Source organism: Colossoma macropomum, unplaced genomic scaffold (assembly GCF_904425465.1).
Source record: "Colossoma macropomum unplaced genomic scaffold, Colossoma_macropomum, whole genome shotgun sequence".
Taxonomy (NCBI): domain Eukaryota; kingdom Metazoa; phylum Chordata; class Actinopteri; order Characiformes; family Serrasalmidae; genus Colossoma; species Colossoma macropomum.
In genome coordinates this window covers 61,083,130-61,098,210 of record NW_023494792.1, presented here as the reverse complement: position 1 = coordinate 61,098,210, position 15,081 = coordinate 61,083,130, and the positions used below count along the sequence as shown (strand labels likewise).

The following is a 15,081-nucleotide window of genomic DNA, read 5'->3' as shown; positions in this document are numbered from 1 at the left end:
CATGCACACTTTATGGTAGACTGAGCTCATTGTGAAGCCTAATCACTCACCAGCCAATGTAATAACAGTATAAATGTTGCACTTCAGTGGTAAAAAGTGGTACTGCAGCTACAAAACTCATACGTCACAGCAAATACAACACAATTCTGTTAACTGTTCAATTAAAAGATAAACAGAAAACACAGTGCAAATGAACAGCATTGGTCAGCTGCCAAAAAGGATCAGAATGCACAGAGGGACACTTCAGGAACACACAGGCAGGGAGGTTAATCATTTACTAGGGGGTCTCCAGGAGATTTTTCTGGCCTCCAAATGTAGAGTAGCAATCAGGTGAAATTGTAAAATTGATCAAATAGTCTATTTGGTTAAGTTTTGGGCACAATCAGTACGTGAGCAGTAAAAAAATTAGTCACCTGTGACTGAAACATATCTAATAGCGTGTAATACCTCTACAAGCACGAATAACAGCTGTGATTGGATTTGGCCTGGACTGGACACATTTCTGGATCAATGTTCAGCCACTCTTGCATCAAAGAATTGAGCAGTTTGACCAGATTTTGTGGATGTCTTCCCTGGGGTCTTACTCGCTGTTCCAGTTAGTCCCATAGTTTTTCAAGAGGATTCAAATCTGGGGATTTTGCTGGCCAGTCCAGATGTGTGAACGTTCCTGAACGTTCATCATGCCAATCAGTCACATTTGCAGCCCTGTCAAGATGATGAGCAACAGGCAAAACCTGGTTGGCCAGCAGCTCAATACAGGCACTGTGGTTTAAATTCACCGTCACCTCACCAAATAACCCATTTCCGCATAATTAAAACACCCCCAGAACATCACAGAGCCTCCAGCTTGAACCACATCTGCACATAATCCTCATTGAAGGCTTCCTGAGGTCTACAATGAACAGTTTGCTCACTGTTACTGGGAAACTCTGTGAGGAGAAGTGAGAAAAAGCCTCTTGCGTGCCACATTTCAACCGAAAAAATGACCACTGAAAATGACCCATTGTAATGAGCTGGCTCCCATGCATCTAACCTAGCGGTTAGTCTAGCAGTATGTACCTTTAAACATGCATTCAATATCGATTTCATTCTTTCCTGATCAAAATTATTTAAGGAATAAATCTTTTTCTCTGTTCTTGCGTATGATTTAGGGTGAAGGGCCTCTAAATGTGCAGAAATGGCCCTGTTCATCTTATAAAGTAGACAAAAACGAAATGCTCAAAAGTATGGGGACACCCTTCCTTATTTTTAAGCTCTGGTGTTTCAGCCACACCCATTGTTAACAGGTGTATAAAATCAAGCACATAGCCATGCAGTCTCCATAGACAAACACTGACAATAGAATGGGTCGTACTGAAGAGTTCAGTTATTTTGAACGTAGCACCTCTGCCACAATCAGTTTGTGACATTTCTGCCCTGCTAGATCTGCCCCAGTCAACTGTTAGTGTTATCACTGTAAAATGGAAGTGTCTAGGAGCAGCAACAACAACTCAGATGCAAAGCGGTAGACCACACAAGCTCACAGAGCAGGGCCGCAGAGTGCTGAAGTGTGTAAGAATCTGTTGCATCGCCCAGCAGCGTTCCTTACTATGAACTGGCAGCAAGGAAATCATGCTTCGAACGCCAGGACTGTGCACACCATCTTTTATTAAGGCATGGAACCGTTGTTTTATCTACTAATGCCTTTGTTTAACTGGTCTTAGAATGTATTTTATGAGCCCAACTAAGCTGCTACAATATGTTACGTGGGTTATCTGTGAATGAAGCTGCTTATCCTCCTGAGGTATAGGGGGTGCTGGGGCCTATTCCATTGCTTACTGGGCAAAAGGTAGGAAACACCCTGGACATGTACAAGCAAAGAACAAGTTTCCAAAACAAAAGGGCAGGAAGAAAGGAGACAAAGGAAGCAAAGATCCCAAGAATCAGTCCTTGGCATAGAGGGCAAAAAATAACTGAGCAGAAGAGAGATCTCCGCACTTTCTCTCAGAACTCCTATGTATTTTTTTAAACTCAAGAAAAGGGACTCAGGAGAAGCCCAGGAGGAAGATCCAGAGAAATCCTGAGAGGAATACTGAGAGAGTTGGTCTGGCACAGTCAAGAGAAGGTAAGAGGGAAGGAAGATGCAGAAGTAAACTTGAGGGGCTTTACCAAATTACTGGCTTAGACTTGTGTAGCACTCAAGTCAAGACTGAGTACAGAGCTGAGGGTTGGCTTCCCTTAAGTAGAGGAAGAACAGATCTCGCCAGTCGCCCCTAATCACAGCGGAGTGGCTCTGTGCCTCCCTCTGGGGGCCCGAGGTGGCCTAGTAAGTGGAACAGCCCCACTCTGGGCCCTTACAGAGCCCCACTATCCGAGGAATGGCACCTGACATTCCCAACCCCAAGGCACAACCATGCCTGAAGGCTCTGATGAGCTCATAGTCCAAAAAGTTGGGACCCACAAGCACTCCTCAGGCCCAAACACTTTCCAGTCCACAAGGTACTGGGTGCCACTCCAGAGTCCAAGAGGTGGCAAACAGTGTACACTGATGACCCCACCACCAGGCACAGGGCCGGGGGAGTCGGGACTGGGGCAAGGGTGCTGCAGAGTGTGGGCTTCAGGCATGGTACATGGAACATAAGGTTGATGTGCATAGAGTGCAGGAGAAGCAAGTGGTTTAAGAGGTTGACTCTACAAATGGCCTTAAAGGGGGCCCAACTCAGTACGTCCCTAGTGGTGAGCCAGACCCACTGTCCTGGTCGAATGGTGGGCCCGGGTGGGCCTCTGGTCTGCTGCTTGCTTTTGGACTGCAGAGGCAGTCCGGAGAGCGGCTCGGGGTTTCTGCTGGGAGGAGGCATCGGGTTTGCCATTCTTTGACCCTGGTTGATGCCACGGAATGAAATTAAACCGGGTAGAAAAGAGCACCCACCTGGCCAGACGGGGGATTAGATGCTTGACCTGTTGGATATAGGCCAAGTTCTTGCAATCCATCCAGACCAGGAACGGGTGGTTAGCCCCCTCCAGCCACTGCTTTCTTTTCTCCAAGGCTTGTTTCACTGCCAAAAGTTCCCTGTCCCCTGTGTCATAGTCCACAGGTGTCAGGTGATGCGAAAACAAGGCACAGGAGCATAAATTCTGGGCAGAATCAAAATGCTGAGATAACCCTGCCCCTATGCCTATGTTGGAAGCATCAGCTTCCACAAGGGATGGGAGTTCAGGGTCTGGAAGCTGTAAGACTGAGGCCATGGACATCCAATGCTTAAGCTGTTCTGAGCTGCGGTCGTCAATTGAAACGTGGGCTGACCCTGAACTCCCATTCCTGATGGAAGCTGATGCTCAGCATTTTGTCAATGCCCAGAAGCTACGCTCCTGTGCCTTCTTTTCTCCAGGAGTAGCTGGAGAAACCTTACATGAGCCACATGTTCATCTAGGGAATGATTATAGATGAGAGAATGTCATCCAGATAGATGAACACATAGTGATCTAGAGCTTCCCTCAAGACCTCATTGATGAAGCGCTAGAAGACTGGGGCATTCATCAGATCCAAAGGGCAAAATTAGGTACTCATGGTGGCCTGATAAGGTGATGAAGGACATCTTCCTCTGATCACCTTCCCTAACTCAGATAAGGGTGTAGGTGTTGCGCAGATCCAGCATTGTAAAAACCAAAGCAGCACCTCGAAGGCTAAGGTCATGAGAGGCAGGGGGTAATGGTCTTTTACCATAAATGGGGTGGATTTGGCCCCCAGATCGAACAGTGGTGGAAAGAAATGAAGCACATGTAATACACTTAAAGGGGAAATCAGCTTTTCCAAATGTCTGCATAATTAAATGGTTAAGATGTAAACAAAGTCATTCAGAGTGGTTTGGTGTGAAACGCTCTGTTCTAGCGAAACTTACCAAGTCAGAATTTTTCACAATAGTGGTGATAGGAACCAGACATCTACCTCTATAAGCTCTCCCACAGTTATTGGATGAAATACGCTGCCTGATGTCTGAGACATTGTTTTATGATAGTTCTGTATAAGCTTTAGGTCTGAAACATATTTTTTAATTTAAATATGAGGAGTAATGTAGGAATGTCAGAATATCTCATAACACTTGTACTTTTTATACTGAAATACATTTAAAAGCAAGTACCTCTGTACTTTAAAGGCCCCATATCATGGAAAACTGAATTTTCCTCACTTTTTTTTTTAAATTAAAGACTTAAATGTAGTATGTAAACATTGGTAAAGTGTCAAAATGAATCGTTCACTTCTCAGTCCATACAGTCCATATATAGAAACAAAGCTGCAAAAACAACTCATTTTGAATTCACTGTTTTTGTGTTCACATATATCTGAGTATTCAGCCTACGACAGTTTAGCCCCCTCTTATTCAGGCTGAAGTTACAAGGAGAGTTTCAGCTTTTTGCGTGATGTATAATACAGGACAGCCAGTCGAGACACGGCTCATTTACATACATCACACATAAATATGATAAATTTTCATGTCTTAAAAGCACAGCAACCTGTTTATTTAAGGAATAAATGGAGATTGGAAAATGGTTATGTAAAAAATGAATTATGACACAAAATTCAGGAAAAACATAGAATATGGGTCTTTGGACTGAAGTTAAAACATAAATATAGCACTTATACTTTTATTCAACTAAGATTTTACAAAAGGTATCTCTACTTCCACTCAAGTACAGTATTTGTGTATTTTATTCACTTCCGAATGGGACTGGATTACAAGACCATGTGCTTTCCCTAAATGCGTTGGAGGTGATGAAGTCGTTTTGACATTACAGCAGAAGAGAAGTGAGAGGCTGGCGCTGTACTTTCAGGGTTTCATACAATTTTCTTCAATAATGATCATTCTCAGGGTGAAGTGTGGGTGGAATAATCTTCAGGTTGTGGTTGTTCTTGGAGTGAACCCACAGCTTTATCAGTCAATGCTACACAAGCTAACAACAAGCCACATATTATTTTTGTATGGCTATGGCAGCAAAACCAATAGAAAAAGTTGTTTACAGCGCATGAAGCATTACAGAGTTCATGTCACTGGCTTCTCTGTCCACAGAACAAGGCTGTTCAACAGCTAAAGACACAACTGGACCGAAATACAACATTACTGAGTGAAATTGTTATAATGTACAAAGCAAGAATGACTCACAGTCCCCCTGGCAAACTACTGGTACCGTGCGCCAATCTTGCACGATCTAATTGCATGCAATCACAATACAATTGATTGCACCATCACTTAATATGACAGAATATTATTTTATGTGTAAGTTAAGCTAATCAAACTGCATTTGTATATATGATATATTACCAAAAATTACTGGTTTTATATTAAGTTGAATATGTAGTGTTAATTTGGAAAAAAAATTTTTTTTGGTAATATTTGAGATGGAATTTAAGTGGTTGAGGACATTTGAAAATAGTTGCATTCCTGATAAATTATGTGTTGTTCGATTTGCTCAGTAAATGCAGTGCTTTCATCTAGAATCAAAAAATGTTGGAGAAAATAGTTTTATACTATTAAGGGAAGACGCTCACTTACAGACACAACACACTGACAGAAGTTTCACATAGAAGCTTGGTTCAGTCTTTCGTAAGAAATGTGATGTGAGGAATGAGTGATTAATAAAACACAGTAAGTACCAACTGATTATGAATTATGAATGGTTTATGTATTGTTAGGGCTTCAGTTCAGTTCAGGCCGTGCAGGCGAGGATCTCAGTACTCTGCGTTCAGTGGGTAGTCCTTGTGGTCAGAAGCCCTAAATGAAAGGATAAAAATGCCACTGAGTTACAAACTGATCAAAAATATATAAACAAGTAAAAAACAGCTACACATATTCTCAGTATCTCTTAACTCACCAGTCTAGAAAAGTTGTTCTCCAGTTCCTGTTGAAGCTCATAATGGTGTTCATATCTTCTGTACTCAGCTTAAAATCAAAGACCTGAATCAAAAAGAAAACAGCAATATAATAATATGTTCCTTCATTATGAGGAGATTTACATGCAGCAACATACAGTACACAATCCAGTAAGATCACCTGGAAATTTTCTTTGATTCTTTCCGGCTTGACGGATTTGGGAATAACTGCAATATTCCTCTCAATGTGGAACCGGATCAGGATCTGGTGATAAAGCATATCATGACCCTCTCAGCGTGTAACGTAAACCGTCTTTCTACACACATGATGATGTCATAACGACACACACAGGTACCTGCGCTGCTGTTTTCTTATATTTATCAGCGATGGCTCTGATCTTTGGGTCCTCCAGGAGGGATGGTTCATCTGGCTTTGTGCTGTTAAAAGAGATCGATCAATAGAGTTAATGGGTTCAGTTCAGTTCTGCAGTGACGGATGGGTCAATTGATTACTTTCAGCATAATTACATTCATTAGATATAAGCAAATACAATGGTTCATTGTAGAGACTCAGATTTCTTTACAGTGGTGGTGACAGTATAACACCCAGCAGGACCCCTTTCCCACTGGATCTATATAACGAGAATGTCTTAGACTGTACTCTGAAAGAACAAGCAAATAAGCAATACAACAAAGATGGTGTACCTTTTTTCTGGTGTTATTGAAGATGAAATGGTGAATATGTAATGTAAATCAGATGACCCCACCTCTACACAGACATAAGAAACGTTCATTTAACCCACAACCCCAGTTCCACAACACAGCCTTGATTTTTACCCGGTTCTTTCTTTTACATGCCTCTCTTGTCACCAGCAGTTCTCAAAGTGTTTGAATGAAAAGGGAATGCAAGTTCCTCAAACAAAGGACTGTGTAAGTTGAGCAGCAGGGGCTTCTCCACAACAACAGATGCTTGTTTGTTGGAGTCACTGTGCTGCTAAACGTCTACTTTGCCAAATTTTATGGGATACTAGAGACACTTTAAAGTGAACTGCCTCCCCCTAGACGCCTGGATGTATAAAACTACGTCACCTTATAACCAAACCTAAACCATTCAAACACTGGAACAGATGTAAATCTGTTACAATAGGAACCAGGTGTTGTGATGTCACAAGACAAATATATAAAATTAACCTACACGTGCTTTTATATGGAATGTTGATAATTTATGCCGTTGAATTTATGCCAGTCTCTCCTCCATGAATGGGTTTCAAAAATACTTTTTAGGCCATAACCTTATCTTACAATGTCTTCATCGTATTGTCGCTGTCCAAAGAAAAACAAGTATCTTCAAAGTAGTAACTTTACAAGAGAAGGGGTGTGTTGAAATAATGTAGAAGAACAAAAATCGAGATACATGGTTTTCTTTGGACAGCGACAATATCATCACCAATTCATGTAATAACTTACTGTAAGCTTTTAGAGGCATTAGACTCAGTAAGTTTCTTTAGAAAGGAGCATTTCAGAAACACGCTGAAAGACTTTTTGAAAAATCAGTGGAATTCCTCTTTAAGGACAAAAAGGTTTGAGTGCATTTTGCTAAGTGGAAGTAGCATCACCTAACCCTGGTGGTATCTGGTAAAGGTTTTAATATTTGCCCACCATGGTCTTTCAGGGGACCCCAGAGGGCTGTACGCAGTCACTGTGATGCCCTTAGAGTGACAGAAGTTGATCAGCTTCTCCTGCGTCAGGTAGGGATGGCACTCAATCTGGAGCAGCAGATAGAAACATCAGCTCTTTTCTACTGGAAAACACAAGACCTTCATAGACTCTTTAAAAATGGTTATTGAATATGTTACCTGGTGGTTGGCAGGTTTGTACTTGAGGCCTGGCTTGTTCAGGATGGCTTCAGTCTGGCTTCGGTTGAAGTTGGAGATTCCAATGGCCTTGACCAGCCCTGCGTCCACCAGCTTCTCCATTTCCTTTACGATAAATTTGGAAACATTTGTATGATCCAAATTCATACAGCTTTCCATGTGTACTTATGAGGATGTACAGTCTGACTAACTTTGATATTCATGTATCTTTAAGGGTTAATGAATGGATAATCTAATAACCACTGGGATGAAAAGAAAAGGAAAGAACTTCTTTGCAGAAGAACAATGAATTTGAAGAACAATTGCAGGACTGTTACCTAGAAAGTTACCAGGAAGTGTATGTGTGTGTGTGTGTGTGTGTGTGTGTGTGTGTGTGTGCGTCTTACAATAAAAATAAACATGACGTCAAATATGGAAGACACTAACAGGGAGCAAGAGAGCAACAGACCCTGCTGAATAACCAAACTTGATGATATCAAGTCAAGTCAAGAGGCTTTTATTGTCATTCCATCTATGTACAAGTACACAATGGAGTGAGATTACGTTCCTCCAGGAACAACAGGGTGCAACATGGAACAAAAGAGTACAAAGCACAAACGTGCAGACGTAAGTGGGCTAAAAATTTAAACTAGAAACAGTACAATAAATATGATAATTAAAACAGACATTAGACACAGTAAACAGACAGGACAGTGCAGCACTGACACAGCACTCATTTCTGAGCATGAAGTAGTGGAATAAGGTGCAGAGGTTATTTAATATGCTGTGATCTGTGAGTTACGCAGTCAGATAACATACGTGAGCACAGCAGTTACTGAGGTAGTACTTGAGTAGACACAGTGTAAACACAGTGTTAGCAGCAATGTTCCAGATTCCAGTGCAAGTAGAGCATCAAAAGAGGAGTGTGTGTGTGTGTGTGTGTGTGTGTGTGTGAGGGGGGGTTTCAGTTCAGTCCTTGTGAGTTTAAAAACCTGCTTGCTTGAGGATCAAAGCTGTTGCAGAGTCTGGCAGTGATGGCACGGATGCTCCGGTACCTTTTGCCAGACGGCAGCAGTGAAAAAAGTCAGTGTGAGGGATGGATGGGGTCGTCCACAATGCTGGTGGCTTTGCGGATGCAGCGTGTGGTGTAGATGTCCATGACGGAGGGGAGAGAGACCCTGATGATCTTCTCAGCTGTCCTCACTATGTGTTGTAGGGTCTTGTGGTCTGTGGCGATGCAATTCCCAAACCAGGCGATGATGCAGCTGCTCAAGATGCTCTCCACAGTCCCCCTGTAGAACATGGTGAGGATGGGAGGGGGGAGATGAGCCTTCTTCAGTCTCCGCAGGAAGTAGAGGCGCTGCCGGGCTCTCTTAGCTATGGAGTTGGTGTTGAGGGACCAGGTGAGGTTCTCTGTGATGTGGACACTGAGAAACTTGGTGCTCCTGCTGATTTCCACTGCAGAGCCAGTGATGTTCAGTGGGGGGTGGTCACCTCGCACTCTCCGGAAGTCAACAGCCATATCCTTAGTTTTGTCTACATTCAGAGACAGTTTGTTGGTTCTGCACCAGTCCGTTAGCTGCCGCACCTCCTCTCTGTATGCTGACTCCTCATTCTTGCTGATCAGACCCACCACAGTCGTGTCATCAGCAAACTTGATGATGTGGTTTGACCTGTGCTTTGCAGTACAGTCGTGAGTCAGTAGAGTGAACAGCAATGAACTAAGCACACAGCCCTGAGGGGCGCCGGTGCTCAGTGTGGTGGTGCTGGAGATGTTATTACCTATCCTGACTAACTGAGGTCTCTCAGTCAGGAAATCCAGGACCCAGTTACAGAGGGAGGCGTTCAGGCCCAGCAGGCTCAGTTTTCCAATCAGTCGCTGAAGGATGATGGTGTTGAATGCTGAACTGAAGTCTATGAACAGCATTCTGACATAGGTGTCTCTATTGTCCAGGTGGGTGAGAGCCAGGTGGAGTGTGGTGGAGATGGTTGAGGCGATATGCAAATTGCAGTGGGTCCAGTGAAGGGGGAGCTGTTCTTTAATGTGCCTCAGTACAAGCCTCTCGAAGCACTTCATAATGATGGGAGAGAGTGCAATGCGACAGTAGTCATTGAGGCAGGACACTGGAGACTTCTTCAGCGCAGGGATGATGGTGGCGGCCTTGAAGCACGTTGGAACGACTGCTGTGCTCAGAGAGATGTTGAATATGATATGGAGGTGAAACGAAATGAACGGGTGATTTTGTTGTTTTTGTTACACTATTATGCTACGCAAAATATTTTCCCAAGGTTGGCAGGTCTGTGTTAGTGATCACGTCTTTAAAAACGTATCCTTGGCAAAACATAAAATAGGCATTTCACTAAATTGTTGGTCTGTATATTTTTCCATCTTCCCACAATGGAACAAATACCCAAATAGTCATTTCAGTATTTGAATACTGGCACCTGAGGCAGTGATCAGGTGTACATGTACTGAAATTTCAGGTTTATAACTCTTTAATTACCTCCCATGTCTCCAGAAAGGTGCTGTTATCTGGAATGGCTTTGCCCTCAGCATCAAGAGGAAGAAGGGATTCTCCAGGCTGTAGATCCAAATCCAGCAATCAGGACTTGTGCACATGTAATACTTTTCACATGTTTTATGCTATAAATATTTATTTAATATGAATACCTTAAAGCCCATAGGTTCGTGCATCAGATAGAGATCCAGATAGTCCAGCTTTAGGTCACTCAGGGTTTTCTCACAGGCTCCTCTAACCAGAGATCTCTCATGGAATGTGCTCCATAGCTGAAATGATAAACATGATAAAATGTTCCCTCTGTTCTGTGTTTTGTCATTTTGAGGCCATTAGATAGCAACAAAAATTCTGTTTTTTCTGTCAAATTTTGTCAATGACTCTGCAGTTTCTGCATTAAATAAAAACAGAATGCAATGCTGTGCAAATCATTTAGACCCTACATTTAATGGAAAATAGTATGAACACAACATATGAAATGTGAAAACTGAGAACTCCTTTTGAATTTGAACACATTTAAAAAAGTTGGGGCAACAACTGGTAAACTTGCATAATGCTAAAAGAAACACCTGAACATCTCAAAACTAATCAGGTTAATTGGCATCAGGTCAGTAACATGATTGGCTATAAAAAAGAACATCTCAGATAAGCTGAGTCTTTCAGAAGTAAAGATCTGTCTGTGAACACAGTTCGTCTCTGCATCCACAAATGCAAGTTAAAACTCTACCATGTAAAGAAGAAAACATATATAAAAGATCCAGAAACTCTGCCGCCTTCTCTGGGCCTGAGCTCATTTAAGATGGATTGAGGTGAAGTGGAAAAGTGTCCTGTGGGCCGACAAACCAAAATTTGAAATTCTTTTTGGAAATCATGGATGCTGCATCCTCTGGGCTAAAGAGGAGAACACAGTGTAAAAGCCAGTGTCTGTGATGGTATGGGAGTGCATTAGTGCACATGGTTTGGGTGACGTGCACATCTGTGAAGGCTCCATAATTGCTGAATGATATAAACAGTTTTTGGCAACATTTGCTGCCATCCAGACAACGTCTTTTTCAGGGAAGGCCTCACTTATTTCAGGAAGACAATGACAAACCACATTCTGCATGTATTACAACGGCATGGCTCCATAGTAAAAGAGTCCGGGCGCTAAACTTGACCTGTCAACACTGAAAACATCTGTCAAATTATGTAATGAAAAAAATGACAAAGGAGACCCTGAACTGCTCAGCAGCTGAAATTCTATATCAAGCAAGAATGAGGAAACATTTCACTTCACATTTCACTTTCACACTGCAGCAGTGTCTCCTCAGTTCCCAAACACTTACAGAGTGTTGTTAAAAGAAGAGGTGATGCAACACAGTGGTGCTCAGTTTCAACATTTGATATGTTGTCTTTGTACTATTTTCAATTAAATATAGGGTTTAAATGATTTGCACATAATTGCATTCTCTTTTTATTGACACTTTGCACAGAGTTCCAGCTTTATTGGAACTTTTAAAAGTAACACACCATGCTTGTCTGTCATGGAGAAGTGTAAAATGGAAACTGTGTGGGGGGGGGGTGCTTACAAGCAGGAAGTGCATAACACGCATTCTGTGGAAATCCCTTGATTCTCATTGTTTCTGTCATTTATAGTGTTTCCCCCCTTTACCGTTTTGTCTCACAATCAACTATTCTCCAGTTCTCTTTTAGATCTACTGCACTCACTGCAACCAAATCACAGCTATGATGACCCCACACCACTCACCCCTCCGATGGCATTTGTTCCAAGTAATTTTGAAGTGCTTTTGTTGGTCCATTCATCATTCATTCATTCATCATGATAATATGATAATAATGGTAATATCCATTACTATATATAGTATATACATAGTATATATATAGTATATACTATATATAGTATATAGTTGATTACACTCACTCTACATTCCCAGTGCAATATTATATGTCTCGGTGCAATATTATTATTTTTAAGTTATTGTGTAAGATTATATGTATATATTTTAGTTAAATTGGTTTTATCTATTCTTCTATCCTATCTATAGTTTTGTTTATCTATGTGTAAATACTGTTCTCTGCATAATTTGTGGAACTCACACTCAAGTTTTTCACTCACCTGTGTCCCTGTACTCTTGTGATGTGACAATAAATCTGATTTGATTTGATTTGATTTGATGAAATTTTTATATAGTGCAAAGGGCAGCTGGTGATTTCGAATTATGTTTAAAAAGGCAGATGCAAGGTTTTGTTCTGACAGTGATGGTATTTGTGATCAGTTTATTAAAAACTGCAGTTGTGCAGGCAGATTGCAAAAAAAACCCATAAGTAAAACCAAATGACAGCATTGGTTCTGCCCACCTTGCTGACGATGAAAAGTTCCTCTCTTTTTACCACTCCTTGGTCAATCATGGCACGGACGCCGGCCCCAACCTCCTTCTCATTCTGATACACATAAGCCCCATCAAAGTGACGGTAACCAGCCAGGATGGCCACCTTTATGGCTTCTGTGACCTCTTCTGGGGAGGACTGTGGAGAAACACCACTGACACTTTAACACCATGAGTTATGTAGTTCTAAACTACCAACTGATCAACCAACAAACTCATCTTTAAAACTCCTGATTGCATTTGCATGAGTTAAATTGGAGGGAACTATAAAAGGCCATAAGGTTCTAAGATTAGAGAGTTATGGTGACCTAAATGCAAGTGGCTATTAGCAAGTGACTGAGAATACTGGAATACACAGGTTCCACTTAACACAGTAAGAAAGGGATAAAGGAGAGTCAGAGAAGAGGAGTGAGAGAGGTAGAAAACACTACAACAGTGCAGTTTAGGAGAGTTTAACTCCAACCACATTTCATTTGCTGCTGAAAAAGTACTCTCAAGCAAAAGCAGGCCGTGTTTCAGCAGCACAATAATTACAGTTTTAAAGTCTCTTACCTTCCATGTCCCCAGACCTAAAATGGGCATTTGTGCTCCAGTATTGAGAGCGAGAGCGGATGCCATGATAAAGCAGTTATCTTTTAACTAGATAAACTTTATTAAATAGTGTTGTTTATGATTCTACCATTAGTTTCTCTGATTCTTAAAACTGTGGCAGCTCCCCAGAAGGCCAGTGTTATGATTTGATTGGTCACGTCTGGTGTCCGCCCTCTAGCTGCTGGACCTTGGAGCCAAGAAGGAGGAGTTAGCAGCCAGTCCAGCAGAAGCTTGCATTCTGTAAACTAACTTGACCAAAAGCTCATTTGGACACTGCTGCTCAGTCAGTGTAAGCAAAAGCTTTATAGAAACACTTTCAAATGTGAAACTGTATGAATTAATAGGGTAAAATACAAAATCTGCTTCTGCACAATGTGTCAAAAAGTAGTTTGCTGTTCATATGATTTGTTCATCCACATTCTTATGTTTACATAACCCACCAGTGAAACTTAAAAAATAATAGATCATGGTAAATGCAGTATTGCATGGGTAGAATGAGGGTGAAATGGCAAAGCATTTCAACTGAAAAATAACTGAAATTGACCCATTGTAACGAACTGACTCCCATGCATCTAACCTAGCAGTTAATCTAGCAGTATGTACCTTTAAACATGCATTTAATGTCAATTTTATTCTTTCCTGATCAAAATTATTTAAGGAACAAAGTAGACATAAACTAAATGCTCAAAGGTATGGAGACATCCTTCCTTATTACTGAGATCAGGTGATCAGCAACACCCATTGTTAACAGGTGGATAAAATCAAGCACATAGCCATGCAGTCTCCATAGACAAACACTGACAATAGAATGGGTCGTACTGAAGAGTTCAGTGATTTTAAATGTAGCACACAATCACTTCATTGTCTTTGTTACATTCTGTACATCAAAGGCAACTTGGTGTGTAAATTTTAAATAAGGATGGAATAAAAAAATGCATAGTAGATATTTTCGTAACACTTTCTATGAATGTCACCTTTGTAAGCATCTATAAACACATTCATAACGTTATAATGCATTCATAAGACATTATAAACAGCTATAAATATTTATAAAATGCATTATACATAATAGCCATGTTTATTATGCATTATGAATTGTTAACATAATACATTATAAGTACTGGTCATAACAAATTATAAGAGCTCATAAGTTGTATTTGTCCGCTCTAAGTAAAGTGAAGCGCACTGTACTAAAGCCTCCTCCAGTGTTCAGAGTGAAGCTTCAAGTTGAAGTATTTACTGAAGGATTTACTGAAACACTAAAACATTCACAGTAAAGCACATTACAGGCTTCAAATGTCAGAGTTTAAACTAGAGCTGCATCAGTGTTTTACCCAATGTGGGAAAGGTAATGTTCACCACCGTTAGCTTGGTATTTGTCTTTACTTTACGCTCTCCAAGCTGGGACTGACTTCTTTGGCACTGACATTATAACATGTTATTAACACTACTTATAATGCATTATATTAACAATTCATAATGTATAATAAACATGGCTATAAAGTGTAATTCAGTGTAATTCTTTTTTATAAATATTTATAATCACGTTTATAATGCCTTATGAATACATTATAACATGTTATAAATGTGTTTATAGATGCTTACAAATGCGACATTCATAGAAAGTGTTACCGGTATTTTAAATGATACTCAAAAGGGATGGATTGGGGACGCCTGCCTACTCCCTCTCTGTGCCCTGCCCCCCAAATTGAGCCCAGTACTGCCCTGTGGTCTTTGAAGTGGTAGTCAGTTCCAACAGTAGTTGATCTCTCACCTACTCACCTACTGGTTCACCACCAGTAAGATAAAAGGTGAAGAGCAGCACCTTTCTTACCTCAATGTGTATAAAGGCCATTCAATCTACTGACCATAAAACCAAAAACAGTAAT

The 15,081-nt window shown here is 41.1% G+C and overlaps 1 protein-coding gene across 1 annotated transcript; it reads right to left on the bottom strand.

Moving 5' to 3' along the window:
• Positions 1-4,607: 4,607 nt before the first annotated feature.
• On the bottom strand, positions 4,608-13,362 carry LOC118812631 (aldo-keto reductase family 1 member B1-like). The gene is made up of 10 exons (XM_036577735.1): positions 13,154-13,362; positions 12,573-12,740; positions 10,370-10,486; positions 10,203-10,280; positions 7,702-7,824; positions 7,505-7,611; positions 6,202-6,283; positions 6,027-6,110; positions 5,848-5,930; positions 4,608-5,747 (listed from the first exon to the last, which is right to left on the bottom strand). The coding sequence occupies exons 1-10, from the start codon at positions 13,217-13,219 to the stop codon at positions 5,705-5,707; spliced, it is 951 nt and encodes a 316-aa protein (XP_036433628.1). The 5' UTR covers positions 13,220-13,362; the 3' UTR covers positions 4,608-5,704.
• Positions 13,363-15,081: the final 1,719 nt, after the last annotated feature.

What these genes read in the sequence shown, in the direction of transcription:
- LOC118812631 (XM_036577735.1), bottom strand. Translation starts at nt 13,219, where the DNA reads ATGGCATCCGCTCTCGCTCTCAATACTGGAGCACAAATGCCCATTTTA. An exon ending in AACTTTTCATCGTCAGCAAG is followed by an intron (nt 10,487 to 12,572) that starts GTGGGCAGAACC and finishes TTATCATTTCAG; the next exon opens with CTATGGAGCACATTCCATGA. An exon ending in ATAAGAAAACAGCAGCGCAG is followed by an intron (nt 6,111 to 6,201) that starts GTACCTGTGTGT and finishes CTTTATCACCAG; the next exon opens with ATCCTGATCCGGTTCCACAT.